Source organism: Artemia franciscana, chromosome 3 (assembly GCF_032884065.1).
Source record: "Artemia franciscana chromosome 3, ASM3288406v1, whole genome shotgun sequence".
NCBI classification, from domain to species: Eukaryota; Metazoa; Arthropoda; class Branchiopoda; order Anostraca; family Artemiidae; genus Artemia; species Artemia franciscana.
In genome coordinates, this window is record NC_088865.1 from 34407581 (window position 1) to 34428219 (window position 20639).

Here is a 20639-nt window from a genome sequence, read left to right on the forward strand (position 1 = left end):
CCGATCCCTCCACAAAAGAGGTTAGTTTCCCTGAAAGAATCTCAGATTAAGAAGCCCTACTTTATGTCAAACAGTATGCTCCAAACCCTAGACAGTGTTCTAAATGCCAAAAATTTGGTCATGTGGCTGCAAACCACTGAAGCTTAGAAACCTGCTGGATCTGTTCTGAGATAACTTTTAAAGTTGCCCAGAAGGGAAACAAGACAGGTCCCAGAAAAACATGCTCAGATTGTCAAAATGAACATACAGCAAATGTTAAAGAGTTACCATGCATAGAGATAAGGCAGAAACGTTACATGTAAATCACCCTACCATATAGTCAAGTAACTGCCAAGAGGAAAGTTGATAGAATAGAACCATATAAAAATATTATGCAAGAGAGACAAATCTACACTGACTCCTGGAATCAACCCAGCAGCAGAAATTAAAAAAAGAATTATTTGAATCAGTTGACAATTACCAAAACTGGTTACAATTATGCAGGAAAAAAAACCGATCCAGAAGGTAGGCACTTACTAAAAAACATGATGCATCAAATAACAGGGGAAGAAGAGGAGTAGACAGAACAGTCAGGATCAGAATTGGAAGCTGACCAAAAAAATCTTAATTCCTATACAAAAAAGATAAGAAGCAACTAAAAAAAAACAGAATCTAGATGAAGATTCTTCAACTAAATACAAGGCGATTAGGACATCTAAAAGTGCTTGGGCTCAGAAACTTGATCATAAGAACCAAACCAGATAATGTATCTCAACAAGAAAAATAATTTAACGGCTATAATGCTATACAATTGGATCAACACAAGGGCCATGGTGGTAATCTAATCAAACTTGTAAAAGACTATATTGCTTATATCATTGAACCAGGGATCAGGGGCGAAACTAGGGTTTTGAGTTTGGGGAGGGGGTATATAAAGAATGTGGCAACAAAATCATCCTGCTCACCAATAAATGAGAACACAGAAGCTAAAGTAAGACGATTAAAGTTCCAAGGCGTTGGCACTCCATGCAGACGCCTTGGAACTTTGTGTGGTGTCTGCCCTACCCCCTTTAGCAGCACCCCTGCCATAGATTAAGGATAGGTTAAAGCTACAGATAATGATTGGATGCATCTTATAAATTATCATAACAAAGCTGCAGATGCTTGCAGCTTAATTTAACAAGCACCTTGATAACAAAATCAGTAAAATATTTATTGCTGGAGATTTTAATACACATAGTTAAAATTGGGACCCAGTATCTAACCCTAATTCCAGATCAAATGACTTATCAACTATTAAAACCAATCCATCCTGTAATATATACCTACTAAACCCAAAGGACCTAGGAACTAGACTAAACAGTAGAAATTGAAATACATCAACAATAGATCTAACCTTAGCATTCCTAATCTTGTGCACAAACCTTTTACCTGCTAATGTCAGATGTTTTTTCCTTCAAACCACTTCCTAGTTTAACAACCCTCAATGTCCTCTAAAAGCAAGAAACCCAGCATCAAGAAATAAATAATGGAATTTTAAAGAAAACCTTTAGCCAAATTGGAGAAATGAAGTGGATAGGTTCCTTAATGATGCAGTTGACAATGCAGATATAAATGTTAACCAGCTGGCAATACTTACTGAAGATATTATGCTAAATAGTGGGGGAAAGATTTTTGGATATAAGAAACAGAAGAGAAATAGCTGAGATCTTTTCCCAGGATGGAAGGCAAAATGTCAAAAGGCACATGTAGATAAGAAAAAAGAAAGGAGAATGCTCCAGAGAGATCCTTCATTAATGATAGAATAGAAATGAATAAGATGCAAGCAGCATTTAAAAAAATCCTCCAAAATGGGACAAAATATGGATGGGCTACCCTTGTTGAATATAAATTTAAAAAGGGCACATCCACTAAGGAGTTGTGGAAGCCCTTCCAAAAATTTACAGGGAAAAAAATATGTGACAATCCCTCCAATCCTGATGCACAATGGAAGGTCCATGACTGATACTAAAGATGAATTGGAATTGCTCCTAAATCATCTTTTGTCAGAAGATCTTACTTATCAATTGCCAAATGTGCAATCTAGAATATGCCTCTAGAAACTAAAGGGCAAACTGGTAATAGCAAAATTTGCACAATGGAAGGTCCTTGACTGATACTAAAGATGAATTGGAATTGCTCCTAAATCATCTTTTGTCAGAAGATCTTACTTATCAATTGCCAAATGTGCAATCTAGAATATGCCTCTAGAAACTAAAGGGCAAACTGGTAATAGCAAAATTGCACCAGAGGAAGTAGAAAATAAGGAAAAAAAGTTAAAATCAGGGATATCAGGTCCTGGCAGGATACATGACCTATTGACAGGAAATGTGTCTCAGAAGTTCATTAAATATATCACTAAAAATCAGTAAAGTACCTAATCTGTGGAAAAGGATTACAATAATTTTAATTCTAAAATCAGGCAATAACCCAAAAGAAGGGAAATCTTACCTATCTCCCTTACATCATCCCCCTCTAAGCTAACAGAAAATGTAATAAAAACTAAGATCCTCCTAAACCTCCTCAGTCATCTTCAAACCAGAAATCTTTTGTTTCTTACCTAAATGAGCAGATGCCCTTTTTATTATGGAACACCAAATGAAAATGGGCTTCAAGCCAGGTAAGGAGACACCAATAAGTTTTTTAGATGCAAAAAGTGCTTTTGACAGAGTGGATATTGGGAAGTTAGATAAGAGAGATAAGATAATATTTATTTGCAAAAGGCTATCACAAGCTCTAAAGAGCCGAATTCGCTTTAAATGTCACTAAAAGCTAAGAAAAAAAAACATCAAAATCGTACATTAAGTCAAACACTTAAAATTAAAAGGGATTAAAAAAGCAAAGGCATCAAAGATAAAGGGCAACTTAACAATTAAATTACAAAAACATTGCAGTAAATAAAAAAAGAATAAAAACGGCAATAGAGGAAAAGGGGAATTTGGCAATTAATCACGAATTATTATTAAGGTGTCCCAGAATAAAGGGTATAAAACTTTTGCGAAACCTTTCTGTAACAGCATGGATTGGAGAGTAAGTTGGGATTGCTACGGAGGCTGACCAGGGGAGTCGGAGTCTAATGGGATTGTGAAAATCAGGGAGTAAGTCCTCAGTATGGGGATTGGAAATGACTGATTTAGCGAAAAGCAGGCACATTTTTTCCCTCCTTTCTTTTAAGGTGGTAATGCGCGCAGCTTTAAGGAGGAAGGAGTATGGAGTTTTGCCTTCTTTGTAAATGATCCTGAGCAAACGCTTTTGGACCGACTCGATTTTGTCACTAAGTTCATTTGAAAGTTGCGAATGCCAGACCGGACATGCATATTCCATAACGGCCTGATAAAGGATAAGTAAACACGGAGGGAATGTATCTTAAGACAATTAAATTTGTTTAGTAGCTTAAAAATGGATAGTGAAACATTTGCTTGTTTAACAATGTTGGATACACGTGTTTCCCACTTAAGATCATTAGAAATTGTGACACCAAGAAGCTTAACATGTTTCACTAGCATTTCGCTTGGGATCGGATCGCAAAAAGCAGGAGTAGATTTCAAGAAGTTGATTGTCATTATCTGTGATTTAGTGGGATTTACTGTCATATTTAGATTCTTGGATTCATCCGAACATTGGATTAGGATTTCAACGGGGTCACTTTTAATATTCCTATGACATACTTCAAGGATCGACAAGTCATCAACATATTTCCATCTTTGGGGGAATTCCTTGCCAATTTCGTTAATCATGACAAGAAATAATAGTGGTCCCAATAAGGTTCCTTGAGGTATTCCACAGTACCTAGGGAGGGGGTTAGAGAAGGTATTTTTGTATTTTACAACTTGTGATCTGTCTGAAAGGAACGATATAACAATATTTACTAAGAATGGGTCAATGTCAAAGTTATCATGTAGTAAACGAATTAGGATAGTGTGGTCAACTAAGTCAAACGCTTTTTGGAGATCGACTAAAACCAGGTTTAGCCAAACATTTGGTTTCTCTAGTTCACTTAGGATCGTGTGAATCAAGTGTACAAGGTAATGGGTGGTGGATGTTTTTCTTAAATTACCAAACTGTCGGATGTCAATGCGTGGTATAATTTTAATTTTAAGCCAGTCACAAAGGAACCCTTCGTAAAGCTTAGAAAAAAAAAAATGGAGTGAGTGTAATAGGGCGCATGTTGGTTATAGTCAGACTGGAAGATTTCTTTTGGATGGGTGTTATAAAACCTAGTTTCCAGCAACTTGGGAATTTACCAGATTTTGTAATTTGGTTAAAAATATCAGATAAAGGTCCAGCAATTGTGTCTGAAAAGGCTTTAATCAAGTCAATTGGGATGTCTAATGGGCAAGTACTTGATTTTTTGAGCTTTTGGATTTTATTTATAATATCAGAGGGAGAAATTTGGGGGAAAGAGGTGGAGGGAGGAATAGTTTGACCTGAGCCAGTGAAAGGGGGGAGACTTTGTACTATGGACGCAAGATGCAGGTTCAAATCGTTGGCTATCTTGTAAGGGGGCTCAGTGAGATGAAAATTAACTTCAACAGTGTCTTTTCCGCAAATCTCTTTAATTTTCCTGTACCATTGTTTGGGTTTGTTAGAATACAAATCCTTAACCTTACTACTGTAATACCCAGAAGCTGCCTTTCTCAATTTTCTCTTCAGGAACTTTCTTAGATCATTAGCCTGTGTGATATGTCGTTGCTTGAACAAATTAATTTTTTTCCTTATTAGTTTTTTAAAAGTCGCAGTAATGTAGGGTTTATCGGTAGAGCATATTTTAATTTTTTTCACCGGAAAATGGGCTTCATAATTATTCCTCAATAAATTTTGGAGGGACAAAGCCTTGAAGTCGACATCATTTTTTTGGTACACAGGGGACCAAATTTCACTAGTGATCCAAGAGCCAAAATTGTAGAGTCCTGAGTCAACTAGAGGTCTAAAGACGGTTTCAGTAATAGTAAAGGAATGTTTAACTGTAGCTAGTGGAGATAGGAGTAGGCTAAAGTGGTAACTACCTCCAAGAGGGGGAAGAATGGTGACGGGTCTGTAGAAATTTGACATATTGGTGCATATTAAATCAAGAGTTGAATTGCCTTTGGTAGTAGGGACTTTTACAATTTGTTTTAGACTAAAATTTAATTTTTATAAGAATATTATTTGCTGGAATAGGGATTACCTTACAAATAGGAATATAGAGGTTAAAATAAGGAATTTTAGATGTGATGTCCAGATCAGACCTAATTTACGCCTCCCCCAGGGGAAGTGTACTTTGTCCACCATTGTTGTAGCTCCTTGTGGTGATATAAATTTTGATATTGCCCTAGGAAGTGAGCTCTATATTCATGCAAATGATATTGTACATACAGCAACTTCAAGAAATCAAAATACACTGAAAGCCTACCTCAACAAAGGCCTTGATCATCTAGATTGGGGCACTGGACAATAATATGGAATTTTCCCCATCAAAATCAATAATAATGCATTTCAGCAAGGAGAAGGACATTATCCCATCCCTCCCCCCTAGGTTATAAATTTAGAATATACTCCATGCTGAAATTTTTGTTTCCTTGGGCTTCTGCTGGCAGGAAGTTAGCTTGGAATCATTGTACAAACTACCTTATTGGTTCCCTCAAAAGCAGGGCAAACCTTATAAATATGATCTGCAAAAATAAAAGCGGTGTTCCTTTTCAAGTTGCTAGCCAATTGGTGAAGGCAGTCATCATAAGCAAACTGGACTATGGCTGTGCATTGTATATGGAGTTGAAAAGGCCTACGTTAGCAAGATTGGATACAGCCCTGCCCAATGTACTAAGAAGAATTCTTGGCTATCTAAAATCTACACCTATCCCTACAATATAGATAGAGCTTAGAGTAGCTTGCCCAAAAACAAGAAAAAAGAAGCTGGAAGCTGAATACTGTTTAAAGAAAATGATAAAATCTTGTTAAAGAAGAAATTAATTATGTCTATAATTTGGATATTCATTTTTCTCCTGGAACAGAGACCCCATTTAGAAAAAGCAACCCAAAGTGGCCTTCCTTTGCCAGAGGTGCATAATTTTGAGGATGCTGGTAGTCATAGCACTAAGGGTTTAAGTAGGTTCACTAATGTCATACCACCTTTATGCAAGAGACTTGATGAACATAGGTTTGAAATAAGGATTTTTGGTTTAGTTGGACTGTTGAATGGACTAGACATAATGAAATTTTTACTGACAGCTCTAAGACAAATATTGACTCGTGTGCCTTGTAACTTTGGCTGAATATTGTTTATAGCTTTAAAATATATAAAGAAAATTATCTTTTTTTTAAATTGAATTGGTTGCAATTGTGGAGGTTCTGGATTATATCAAAAAGGCTTTTCCCGTAGGTTCTTATTTAATTTGTTCTGATTCTCTCTCAGTGCTGAATTATTTGTGTGCTGGCCATTTTTGTGTCTGTAAAAATGCTTAGTATGTTCAGACTATTGTTCAGGAGCCTCAACTGCTATGTTATGCTATTGTGTTGACTTGGATACCAGTGCATGTTGGCATTCCTGATAATTAGAATGCAGATAGACTAGCTAAGATTGGTGCTACTTCTAGTTGTAGGATCCAGTATTGCTATACAGTTAAGGTGTATCCAAATGTTTTTAAGAAGTGTCAAGCTAAAAGAGATAGTGATAAATTTGCTAGCTAGTCCCAAAACCCCATTTTAAATCTATATGATTTTAAGCCTCCACTAGTGGAATCAACACACCAAATACATGATATAGCAGTTGCAATTTCAGGCTGAGAACAGGTCATGCTCTGTCTAGGAATGTCTTGTTTAGATAGAGTTATGTGAATCGCTTTTTGGGGTATATGAGGATGTACACCATATTTAAATGTATTGCAAAAAAAAAGTTGAGAGACACTGTCCATTCTTGAATGATGCTTGTGTTACTTTAAGCTTTTTCTTTAAGATGTTTTTTTTTAAATTCTGTTGATGCTCCTAGTTTGGCCAGAATACAGTCTGTTATACTATGGGAAAGTTTTAAAAAGATGACTCATTTGAATGATATAATTACTTGAATTGACTATTGCTATTTGAAATATTATATTAGAGTTACTGTAATGCATTGTATATTTCATATAAACTTCAATTGTACCTACAATGTTGTCTGAATTTCAGTTGATCAGTTGACAAGAGGAAGACAGTGACAGTCTCCCTATAAATTCTAAGCTCAGGATCTGCCTTGGTATTTTCAAAAAATCTCTTTATAACTCTAAGCTTTTGATATTGTTGTAAAAATCTTGAAGAGCTATTTCCTTGGATCAATTGTTTACTATAGGTATGCAGTGGGCAACAGCTCAAACACAGTCAGCAACAAAAAAAATGTTGTCACTTTTGATGCCTCTCCAAGCCAGAAACCCCTTAAAATTTTTCTATGATGTCATTTTTAAAGGGTTTCATATTCTTTTTAAAAATTTCTTCAAATTTGTTTCCAAAATAACATTCTTTTAGTAAGATTAAAAAAAAATAATTATCAGTTGTGAATCAGTCACAGATGGCTGTTTTTTTTCTCACTATAGTTTTCTTAGAAAAACGTTTTGAACTTTTGGTTGCTATAGGATTTTTTACCTTTTGGGGCCTCATTTAGGCCTGAAATGGGTAGATATATGACATTTCGTATTAATGACTTACCAGCAAAGTGAAAATACCACTTAACGCCTTTTTTTATGCTATTTACACATATAATAATTGTTTCTATTGCAAATTCATATTTAAGCACTTTTTGAGCTCTTAAAAATGATGAACTTTGAATTAAAGTATGAGTTATTGGTTATTTTCTAACAAAATAATACTATGTTTTTTCAGTGCTGTTTTCTCAGTCATTTTCAACAAAATAATACTACATTTTCTCACTGCCAAAATTATTTATAATAAGGTTAGTTGGTAAATGTATGACTGTTCATATAAAGTGAACACACCACTTGATGGCTTTTTTTATGCTCTTTACAAATATAATAATCACTTCTATCACAAATTTAAATACTCTTTGACCTAATCTAACTAACCTAACCTTATTATAAATGATTTTGGCACTGAGAAAATGTAGTATTATTTTGTCAAAAATGACCAAGAAAACAGCACTGAGAAAATATAGTACTATTTTGTTGGAAAATGACTGATAACTCATACTTTGATTGAAACTTTGTCATTTTTAAGAGCTCAAAAAGTGTTTAAATATGAATTTTGTGATAGGAGCAGTTATTTTCTTTGTAAAGAGCATAAAAAAAGGTATTGAATAGGCCTAGTATGTTCACTTTATTGGTAAGTCAATAATATGAACAGTTATATATTTACCAGTTAGCTGTCAATTACCAGTTTATATACCAGTTAAGAGTGCTTAAATATGAATTAGCAATAGAAGCAATTATTAAATTCATAAAGAGCATAAAATAGGCATCAAGTTGTACATTCACTTTGTAGCTAAGTCAAAAATATGAACTGTTATATATTTACCCTGAAATGCAAATTTCCCAGAAGCAATTATTGAATCATGGTAAAATTCTAGTTAATTGACTTCTTGCTATCTCAGAAAGGGTTTAGGTTAGGAAAATTAAACTTTCAGGGATGGGTCTACAGGCTAAAGTATGTCCCAGGAAGGTATTTTAAAGTACTCACCTCTACTCCTTTTCCCTCTAGAGGGCCCTTAAGTTTGCCTACATGACAGGTCTATACCTATTGAAATTTTCACAAATTAACATTTTACCTTAATTTTCAGTTACTAGTTGCTTTTTCTCTGCCTTTAGGTCTGGAAATGCAATTCCTGTTATTTGAGTAGAATTTTGAGCCATATCAATGTGTTTTTTTCCAAATTTATGAAATGTATTTGCATATCTTAAAATCTTATAAAATGGAATTGAGCAAAGTTATGAAACTGAAAACCTTTTGTTGTATTTCAATTAAGCAGAAGATCTATCTTGCAAGGTTTCACTTTTATAGCACACATATTTTTAAAGGTCATCAAAGGTCAGGGCCCTCTAGAGGGAGAAGGAGTGGAGGTAGTTGCTTCAAAATACCTTCCTGAGACATACTTTAGTCTGTAAATTTGTCCCTGAAAGTTTCATTTTCTTAACCCAGACCCTTTCTGAGATAGGAAGAAGTCAATTAACTAGAATTTTACCTTGAATTATGAAAGACTAGAGAGTTATTTTTTGGGGGGAAGGCAATTGGAAATAGTGCCAATTGAGAAAGCAAATTGCTGTTTTTTTGTTTGGCCTATTTTATTGTTTAGTTCAGATGTGCATGCACAAGAGTACTACCAAATAGAGCTGAAAATCTTGTTGTGATTGCAGTGACAAGTGTAAGCTAGTCTTTGCCCAAGGTTATCAAATTTGACTTAGGACTAGAATCCTGCTCAAACCACATAAACCATTTTACAGAGAGCCTCGTTCAAGGAAGACAAGTATGAAATGAAAAAATTCTAGAAATAACTTATTTTCATTTCACTGAATGAAACGTTTTAGCGTCTTACTTTTAGAAGCAGATATTTTTGTGGTCTTCCTGCGCAAAAATCTCGTGTTTATGTTTCAACATTTTTCTTTCGAAACGCCATCTTAAAATAAGATCTACGATAACACGGGTTTTTTATCCCGCAATATTGCGAAAATTAATGCGGAATAATGAACAAAAAAAATATATAGCCTCCAAGAAATACAAACAAAAGCACAAAATTGACAAAAAAGACAACATGGGTGGGTCCACTGGTTAAACGTCAGGTAAAAATATAATTTGTGTAATAATAATTCGTGATTATGTGCTTGCCAAATTCCCCTTTTCTTCTATTGCCGTTTTTATTTTTGATTTACTGCAATGTTTTTGTAATTTAATTGTTAAGTTTACTGATTTGCCCTTTATCTTTGATGATTTTGCCTTTTTAATTTCTTTTTGATTTATGGGTTTGACTTAATGTACTGATTTGAATATTTTTTCTTAGCTTTTACTGACATATAAAGCGAATTTGGCTCTATAGAGCTTGTGATAGTCTTTTGAAAATAAATATTGTCTCATCTTATCTCTAAATAGCTGAGAGGATCACTGGTGCTCATATTTTTCAGAGTATCAGCCCTCAGATCCTTAGCAAGGTCAACAAGCAACACTAGTGGGTCGGCAAGTCCAAATGAGAAATTATTGTTCTGTTGCTATACCCTCTTAGTAAATATAATAAAAATTTACTGTATATAAAATAACCACAGCATAACTGAAGGTGTTCTATTTACATTAAAGGCTAGAAATCAAATTAAAACAAAGCTGCTTGAGTACAAAACTATGGTAAAGCTTAAAAATAACTTCACAATTATACCTTCCTTTATTTGATAAGATTCATATCTAGATCTCCACTTTACAAAATACGAATACACTGTAAAGTATTAGCAGCCAGAAACGAGCACGTAGCCGAAAAAGTAATGCCAAGCTATCTTAGCTTTAACACAAACTCGAGTAGTGTTTCAACCACATGTAAAAGAGGAATTGCGTTAGAAATATTATAACGTAAGGAAACTCACATTTAGAAGCGTTTACAGAAACTCCAATTTTGCCCATGTCATCTATGAGAACGCCCCAAATTATTAGCAAAACCTGATATAGTATGGCAAACTAATAGTTCGTCATCTGTATAAGTAATACGAATAAAACCAGCATTTTTGGTTTGTATCCTATTAGCAGCAGGATAAAACTTTTGCAGATGATCAGCAAGCTTACTTTAAAAATATATTGAGACTGTTCACAAAGCATCCTGATTCCTTTCTTTACTGTGATTGGCTCAGAGATGCCAAACATCCATTCCAAACGAACAAACGAAGCACAGTACAAATAAAGGAAAGTATTTACGACAGAAAAATTGCATCCTGCTTGAACTAGGAAATGAAGTTTTTGCAAATTTATTGCATTGTCAAATTCGCCTGAAATATCCACCATGCAAAAATAAACTGCTTTCGCGTTTTGCCGAAAACAACAGCTGGCCAAGAATACTCAGCACAACAAAAACCCACTGTAGACCCCATTTTATAATCAGAAAAATTAATGCTACGATTCCCGAAAGTAAACTATCTGGAACTAAAGACCAAGCTAATGGAATGAGAACTGAATGTATGTAAACGGTAATGAACACTTTACGGTGAAGTTTCTACAACACAGACCATATCAGGAGCACTTTACTTCTTAACGATCTCCAAAGCCCAGTAGATATTACCACCAGATAATGGCAATATAGCCTGCTGAAGAACTTGAGGAACGACACTAGCAAATAAGAAAAAAAGTACGTACTGTATAGACTTATCAAATCTAGAAACAAGATGCGAGTAAAATAAGCAACAAAACCACTGAATCTGAATCACAAATCCAAAAAATTAATTTTTGCTAGTGAAATTTAATCTAATACTACGAACAGCCTGAAAAGTAACATAAGGATCTTAAAATCTCCAAATTGAACCCTTTAAAACTAATTTTAGTATGTCGGAAATATGATTGCGAAAACTTTAGGTCGAAAGTATGCTAGGGTATGAGAAGTTAGCCATACAGGGCAAAACTGTGCAAGCATAGAAGAACTGTGTCAAGTATGACGAAATTAAGCAATCGTGACAAAAATATGCCAAGCGTGCCGAAACTGTTCCAGTTAATGCGGAACTATATGGAACACGTGGTGCTCTGAGATGCACAAAAATGTAGCGGAAATTCAGTATCCCTCAACCTAAATATCTTACCTTTCTTTCATTATGGCCATATACAGTGGAATTGAACCAGATTTTCCGTAAAGCTTGTTGCTTGATATTTATTTATTCTAACCATTGCCAAAAACTATTCATAGATAGTTCCTCTGGAAAATGTCGCATAACTATTCCAGCTAAGCACTTTAATTGAAACACGCCGAAATCTATATTTTAGAAACACGAACAGTAGTCTAGAAAAATTAAACAACTTGAACTGAGTATTATTTAATCTCACAAGTATGACAGATTACATTGAATACATTAAAATTAAAATGTACTTATACGGTTTAGCCAGCGTGGCTAGCCTCAGCTCTTCGACCAAGATAACATTACACCTTATCGACTTGTATATTTCTTTTACGTTAGAAATCCTTATTTGCAAACAAACATAAAAAGATAGGTCTCAATATTCTTAAAAAAAAAGGGACTGCGCAGAAAAAGATCATGGAAACAAATTCCTTATTGAATTTAATTTATTATACGTGCTAATTAGTTTTTTGTTAATGATTTTGACTGCCAGTTGAATATAAGTAGATATAACAATCACGAGGTTTCAACAATCTGAATCCCCTAGTTTGTTAAAAAAAAAAGGTCATATGTATGTGATACGACAGCCAAAGAAAATCAGTTGGGAAATATTTTGAATGCTTTTTAGAAAGTTAAAGGGACTTCAAAGTTTTAAGAAAAAATAACTTTTCAAGATAAATAAGAACAAGCTAATTTTTGGATTATAGTCCTAGAGCCAGCTACTTTTATCCTTTTTAATAGTCTTGACCTCAGTAACACTTTTTGAAGGGTTTAGAGACTGCTCAGATGTCTTTGCTGATGCAAATTCTCTAGGAGCTGATGATGGCATAGCGGTGCTACTCGATTCGTTTGACTTTGCATGACTCGTGATGGATTCTATAGCTTTCAGAGGCTCTGGTTTGTTTGACTTTGTATTATTCTGAATAGTTTTCGGAGTTTCAGATTCGATTTTTGATTCAGATATTCTTGTCTCGACCACTGTTGAAGAGCTAGACGTAGAAGGAACTGACGGTGCAAACCCTTTCGCCGGTGTAGAATGGGCTGGAAGTTTTTCTTGGCTTAATTGCGATTTCGTCTTTGAAGGCTGTGACGATACAGCTGTTAAAGCAATATCAGTAGCATTTATAGCGTTAGCAGAATTTGAAACTTGAGTTGGTTCAAGGATCTTTGGTGTTAAAATGATTCCACCTTGGAGAGACTTTTTAACAGATTGATTTTCATTTTCTTTTTGCAAGTATTTAAGAGCATTTGAATTTTCTTTTTCTCCAGATGCTTTGATTGGCTCAATTGTCTTGCTTTTGCTATACCTTGATGGCAACTCAATATCAACCTTACTTTCTTTTATTTTTTCCAAAGTTTTTGATCTCATATCGATAACACAGTCTTGCTTTGGAGGCAGAAATTCCATGCTTGGCTTAACAGGTTCATCCTCTGGCATGTCTAAGCTGACCTCTTTCTTAACAATATCAATTCTTTTGACAGAGGAATTTCCTAGAGCACGGGACTTAATAGGCGGTGGTGGAATAGCCTGTGCAGGGATTTCTGACGTGAAATTGGTTCGAAGTGGCTCAAGTGGCTCTGGAAGTGGACTTTTCTTATTAGTTGAATTACAGCTTTGCTCAGATATATTGCTTAAACCTGGTGCAGTTGCTTTCAAATGTGGAGCAGAGCCACTGGTGGGTGTTGCAGGTGTAACAGAAACATGTAAATTTTTCATCCCGTTCGATGGCCTTCGTTGCATGTATTCTGAAAAAAATGAATTTCTATGACTGTTTACAAAGCTGATACAAGGGCTACCAAGGCTAGGGGTTAGGCTCAGGAGTAAGACTCAATAAGACTCTTGAAACAATATTTTACTATGCTTCAAAACTAATGTAGCTACTTTTTTTATTTATATACTTCGCTTTCATCTTTCACTGTAGATTATACTATGTTTTTTCAAATGTGCGAAATTTTTACCGAAAATTCTCTGTTTCATTTAGTATTGATGGTTTGCTACTAATCTGACACCAAGGCTACATACTTATCTGATTTGTCCAGTGCTAAATTTTGTTCCTAAGATGGGCTCTGAGGCAAGAGAAGAGAGGGAGGCCCTGTTAATTATTGAAGCCCTTCAATCAAGGAAAAATTGATGTTGGACATTAATCCAGCCAAGGATATCGTTACTATTGCTTCATTTTTATTATCATTTTGTCTTCCTTGCAGCAGGAAAAACCTGCGGCAGCGTTGTCGGTTTTGATTTGTTCGCTTGCTGCCCTACTGTAAAGCCAAAACAAGAGTTGTAGCCAAGACAAAACGGTTAAAATCGTTGCCTGTAAGTTCAATCGAGATAATCTCGATTGTCTAGTAAGGACAATGGCCAGGTTTCCATTTGAGTTCCCCTAACCCTGGTGTTACCACAGTAATGCCCAAACGGTCGCACAATCCGGTAGTAGAATTATCCAATGGAATCTAAAGAATTTTTTTTTTATATTTTTATGTATATACCTACCACAAACTTTCCTACCCCCAGCCTGGCACTCCCGGTTCGAAGGTAAAAAATCAGGAGATCGGTTTCTGTACTATAAAGACCATTGGTCACTATCTGGAAAAGTTTACCCCACGCTTCCCACAAAGATGAGCATGGGTCAGTGATGGAAGGATTTAAAGTTGGAAAACTCTACCCAATTTCATTTCATTTCATTTATCATCATTTACTTTAAATAAATAATGACTTAAAATGCTACTTTTCAAAAGGGTGTATTTCTTTTTAGCGTTAAATTACATTTTTAAGCGAGCAATAAGTCACGAAAGAGATTCCAAAAACGTAGAAATAATTTTGAATTTCTGTTACGTTTATTTTGTCCCAAGAACATTACTAATTCTTAGCCAGCCTAGCAGCTTTTATTTTTATTATACTTTGGCAACTTTTGAGAAGTAAATTACAAAAACTGAAGAGATGAAAAATACTTCAAAATTACACAAAAGTCTTCTAGAATTATTCCTTTTATTTACTTTGTCTTAATGAAAAATATCCCCTTTTAAGGATTATAAGCATATTAAATGATATGGTTTGTATTTTTTTAGTGTGTGCCAATGCCATCCAGTAGTTTTTAAAACATTTTGGTATTTTTTTTATTGTTACTATTGATTTTATAATATTGGTCTAATGGCTGAACTTGTCAGGGAAGATACTAAATTGAAATATTTACTTCTCTTATAAATCTACAATATGGCATATTTGAGCGAAAAATAATGTTTTTTTTCCTGTCTATTTGCAAGTTTTTATTGCCACTGCTATAGCTTGCAAGCATTCTTACGGCTTTATTTGGAAGAATCTATATTGGTTTTATATACCTCCAAGTAGTATCTATATAAATAAGAATCAAACAGTAATTTACATAAGAAGGAATCAAAGCATGAAATAATATTTTCAAAATTGGAAACAGAAAACATATTTTTGAAGATACATTTAAACTCGTTTACGCAACATTTTGGAGGAGTTTCATACTTCAAAGAAAAATACAAGTAAACAATGTACAAGTTTCATGAACAGCTCTTTTTTTCAAAAGAAGATTGGACTCGTTTCCTTTTTACTTAGAATGGTTGAGTATATCTATTTGAATTCTGGCTTGTGAAAAAGTTATATCTACATACTCGCAGACCCTTGAGGCTGGAATTCCCTACCACAACCTCACCGGTACTTACGCGTTGCACCTCTTTTGACATGTGGCTATTTTGACATCATTTTGAGAACGGTCTTAAAAGATATTGATAAAAATATAAGTGAGACAATTTTCGTTGCTAAAACCTGTTTACTAGTTATTTATTTGTTGACTACTGCTTGTTCTAGGGGTCATTTCTTCATGCATAATATTTTTTTTTTGGTTTGACGTCTTGCATAAGTTGATGTGTGCATATTTCAAGTTTCGAATTTACTTTTAAAATTTCATAAGAAAATTGTATTTTTTTTTACTTACTCTTAACTAAAACTTCTCAACCTGTGAAAAAACAAAATAATATCCATTTTTCTCGAAGAAACGGGAATCGTACTTTCAATGACTCTTTTCATTTTTATCTGTACTGAATAAAGCACAAATCTCAGCTAAAAAATATGGATGTATCATAGCTAGAAACAGAAACAATGATGCATTGGAATTCATAAAAATTGTGATTCAAAACTAAGTAAAAAATGAATTATCTTTGCTGGCAAGTTACGGATTTCAACCATTTTACTATCCACATTAATCTTAGGGAATTGATTAAGAGTGTATAAAAAACTCACAAAATTAAAGAGCATATTGCTGTAATCCCCCCTTTTTCCTTTGCCTTCTTTGAATAAAGTTCCTAGTCTATGGGCTATGCAACATTTTTTCTTTGGCTTTCTTTTTTATAATATACTGTAGACCCCCCCCCCCCCCCGCCCACAAAAATCTTAATTCTAAATAATTGTTTTAAACACTAAAAACCCATATTTTATTTTTATTTTTCTGTACACCTGAGTTCAATTAAGATAATATTTTCCCATGTTAATTTAGAAAGTACCAATTACAATGTCATTAAATAATGCTTTGTTGTATTAAATTATTTAAATTGTTTGATAAAGTTAATATCTTTCCATTAGTACCAAAATCAACAAAAATAAGAAACCTTTTGTTTTCCAAAATCAACAAAAAAACCTTCTTTTCTGAATATTTTCTTTTCCTTTTCCCTTGCTATTCAGCCTGATGAATACTTTATAAGGTAATATACCAGTTACCAGTGCCTTCAAAAATAGTTTTAACTTTTTATAGAAAATATAGTTTGAATAACAATTTACTGACATTCAAGAAGTATATAGGGTTACACTGAACTCTCCATTAAATTCAAAAATTGAAATTTCGATGTGAGCAATATTGCCATCTAGAATCCTCTACTGGCACTTCCCAAAAACTGCGAAAATTTAAGTGTTTTCCTAACAAAGGTACATAAAAGATTGTATTCTAATGGTAGGTACCACGATAATAAGAAGTCTAGTAAAGAGGTGGTATATTGGTATATATCTGAACCCAGGTAGAACCGAGTCCCAGTTTAACTGTCCCCAAGTGTAACTCAACCCCTGTGTAATTTAACTCTCGTGTAACTGAACACCATTTACCTGAGCCTTAAATCAACTGAGCCACCGTGTAATTCAGCCCCATTTAACTGGTCCCTCTGCTAAGTAAATCCTTGTGCAACTGAGCCCGCGTTTAACTGGACACCCGTTCAACTCAACCCAAGCACAACTAAACCTCATTTTACTAAAACTATGTTAGCCCCATTTAAACGAATCATCATTCTACTTAACCCCGTTAAATCAACACCCATTAAAGTCAACCTTTATGCAGCCCAACTCTTATTTATATCTATCCGTGTTTTACTCAACTCACCCAAAGTCTAAGAATAAGTTTGAACTATCGCTGATTAGAAGGTAAGAATTTGCTTCTCGCTTCATTCGCAGTTTCTAACTTATATTATCCATTTTGGTAACACCAGAACGTTCCAGAACTTTCGGTTTATTGCCAATATCATGGCCCGACAAAAAGTTTTATGGTTTTATTGCAAACTATGAGTTTTTCAATTAGTATCCGGGTAAGAATTTTACAAGGGGCAAATGAAAACTTTGATTTTATACCCTATTTCTTATGCTCTTTCAGTTTGACTTTCGAATTTATGTAAAATCATTTTGTTTGAGTCATTCCAAATAATTTCAACCCGGAAATGACACCTCTTACAGATTATAACAAACAGGTAATCTTTTTCTGTTTTGGGTATAACGAACAACGAACATTTTCTGCTAACTTTCTGTTTTTACATTTGCGACCATTCATAATTTTGACTATTTTGGCTTCTTTTTATAAAGGAAAAGATACTAAATTGTTTCTCTTTTGAAAATAATACTTACTTTCATGTTTTGAAGACTTTAATGAAGAATCATAAAAACATTTTGAATCTCTAGGTATTTCTAAAATTCAAGAATAACTGTGTTTATTAGTAAATGTACATTTCTTCCAAAATTTCTATTTTATTCTATTATTATTATCACAGAATATGTAGTTATAATATTGTTAATTTTAGATCAGTTTGTCCAATAGGGTCTATTTTATACTGCTATCAGGCGAAGTGTGTGGGACCATAAGTATTTACGGTAGATCTTTCAGTTCCTTTGTTCTTCTTATATTCGTTTGGCAATTAAACAAGGATTGAGTTTCGTGGGGGTTGATCTGCATGAGGGCCCAATTGAATGGGGTGAGCTTCAAGAGGGTTCAACTACTAATGGGGTAAGTTAAACAGTGGTTAAGCTGCAAGATGATTCCATCAAACGTGGGTTTAGTTGCAAGAAGTTTCAGTTGCATGGGGTTCAGTTATACGAGGCTTCAATTGCAGGGGGATTGAGTTACGTGAGGGTTCAGTTAAATGGGACTGGATTGCACGGACGTTCAGTTGCACGAGAGTCAGTTGCAGGAAGGTTCAGCTACACAATGGTACAGTTGCACGAGGGTTCAGTCAAATGCAATTAAGTTGCACATGGGTTGAGTTACATGGGATCCAGTTAAATGGGGGGATTAAGTTGTCAGAGGATTCAGTTAAATGGGGCTGAGTTACATGGGGGATAATTTAAATGGAGGTTCAACCTCACTTGGGGTAGGATACAAGAGGGTTCAGTTAGTTGGGTTCAGTTTTACGTGGTTCAGTTACACGAGGGTTCAGTTTCAATGAAACCATTTTTTCTTTATAGCGTTTTATCAGACTTAATTTAGTACAATTAAATCTTATTCTTTTTTAACTTTGTAGTATGTTTTTTTGTGTATTTTTGTTTGTTTTAATGCTCAAAAGTGCAAATTCGGTCCGTCGGAGCTTGTAATTAGATTTGTTTGATTATAATTTATATTTTTATGAGTTTTAGGTTAATGTTATTGTTTTAATGACACTTGGCTTAGCCAAATATACTGTAAAGGTCTATCTTTTAGTTATTCTTAAGATGCGTTCATGATCAAACAGTTCGTGGTAACGAACTGTAGTAAGGAGCGACCCGGCTCAACAGTAACCGAAACTCTAAAATATGGAAAGCTTTTTACTGTTTTAAAATGTAGAGTTAAGAGAAAGAGTCAAACTTTAGCGTAAAGAGCGGGGCGTTGAGGAGGAAAAGCCCCTTTTATATACGGAGTAATTTCTGCTTGTTTTAAGTTTTAATGTCGCTCCATACTTTCATTTAAAAAAACTTGTTTTTTTGTTTAATATACCTTAGAAACAAACATATCTGGACTCTGCTTACGTGTTTTCACTTGCTTCTTCTATAAAACTGTTTCCTTCTAAATACTTAGAATGGCGTAATCTATTAAACCTGGTTAATGAAAAGTGAATATTCCCTGAATACTAGCCTCTTAGCAGGTCAAACTTGGATTTCAGTAAAGCTCTGAACAACTATTTATTTTTGCACATGCTTAAATATAGAAACTATCCAAAAAATGAAGCCTGAATAGTTACCTTGCGTTTTCGGAGGAATTGGCATTTGACCTTCCGACTCCTCGATAGACTCTGAATCACTCTTTTCATCTTCTAAGGACCTTATTAGCTCGAGAACACTAGTACCTGAAATTTTATATATCAGTTATTAGTTAGGATTTGAGTAAGATGTGGAATTGACCATTCCACGTCAAGTACATACAAGTTTATATTACTGGTTCAAGCCAATTGGGAAAAAAAATTATTTGTTCAGCTTTTCCTGAAGTTAACTTTTAAAAATGTTTTCTATGAGAAATTGTTCTTGACAAAACAATACAGAGCCACATCAAGAAGTTTTTCGTTACAAACTGTAAATAAAGAGCGACCCATGCTAATTTTACCCAAAATACTAAGAAAATGAATTTGGCACCAATATACACATATAAAATTTTGATCTATTTATGATTAAATAAAAAAAAAACAAGTTTTTTCAACTAAAAATAAGGGATAACATTGAAAGTTAAAACGAACGGAAATTATTACACATATGAGTTCTTTTATTTAACTTATGATCGTTTTTTAAGTAATGCCAGGAAATATGACTACACCTTCATGGAAAAATCCCTTCTCCCCATGAAATTATTCTCTAGATCAGTAGTTCTTATAATATTAGACAGATCTTGAAGCCTTAACCTTTTAAACTCAATTACGCATCGTGTTTATGTAAAAACAAAGAGATATCTTTTGCAAACATTTGTATTTAAAAACAAACACACAAAATTTAAAGAACAAATAGTGCTTACTTTCAAAGAGATTAGTGGGAAGCTTGTGCTTGTTTCCCTTTACACAGTTTATCGAAATTGGTTTCTAACTTAGTTAAACACAATCTGAAATCATCTTCAATGTTTAATTTGTTCCTAGATTTACTTTTAAGACAGGTTAAACTTGAAAAACCCTTCCTTACTAATACCCATCCAGAAATCTTTCAATGTAGTACCAGCGGTCAAATATTAATTTTTTAGCGTGGGATCACATGAGACTTTAATGAGTTGTTCCTTTTGAAAGATAGTCAGGCTAGTGTCCACAGTATCAGCATTAAAGGAGTCACGTATCCAGTCTAAGTGTTTCTCCAAAGATGGAAAGTACTTTCTTTTGTGGATGTTCAATGCATTCAAATGCTAGTTCATTTGAGTGTTGAGTTCAGTAACATTAGATTTATTTTCTCATTATCTTGCAAAAATGTATAATCTTTCAATCGGCTTGCAGTTGCTATTTTCTATTTCTTTTTTTTTCAGAGAGTCATCTTTTTTACCATTATATCAGGTTTCTTTTGTGTAAAAAAAAAAAAAAAAATACAAAGACACTGCCCAGTATGGAAAACTTCCAGATGTTGTTTTTTTTCAAAAATATTGGCTTGTTTCAAAAGCC

The 20639-nt window shown here is 34.1% G+C and overlaps 2 protein-coding genes across 3 annotated transcripts in view; both read right to left on the reverse strand.

The window, feature by feature from the left end:
- Positions 1 to 9584, reverse strand: part of LOC136025208 (BTB/POZ domain-containing protein KCTD9-like) — a 55015-nt gene extending 45431 nt beyond the window's left edge. Inside the window, exon 1 of one of the 2 annotated variants that reach the window (XM_065701014.1) lies at positions 9509 to 9584. The gene's annotated coding sequence lies outside the window, so the exon portion shown is untranslated. The remainder of the gene's footprint in view (positions 1 to 9508) is intronic. The other variant, XM_065701015.1, reaches the window with a different exon arrangement.
- A 2366-nt stretch (positions 9585 to 11950) lies between these two features.
- Positions 11951 to 20639, reverse strand: part of LOC136025209 (transient-receptor-potential-like protein) — a 92153-nt gene continuing 83464 nt past the window's right edge. Inside the window, exons 17-18 of the mRNA XM_065701016.1 lie at positions 19254 to 19358; positions 11951 to 13514 (exon numbers count right to left, since the gene is read on the reverse strand). Coding sequence (XP_065557088.1) covers positions 12478 to 13514; positions 19254 to 19358 — 1142 coding nt within the window. The 3' untranslated portion in view covers positions 11951 to 12477. The remainder of the gene's footprint in view (positions 13515 to 19253; positions 19359 to 20639) is intronic.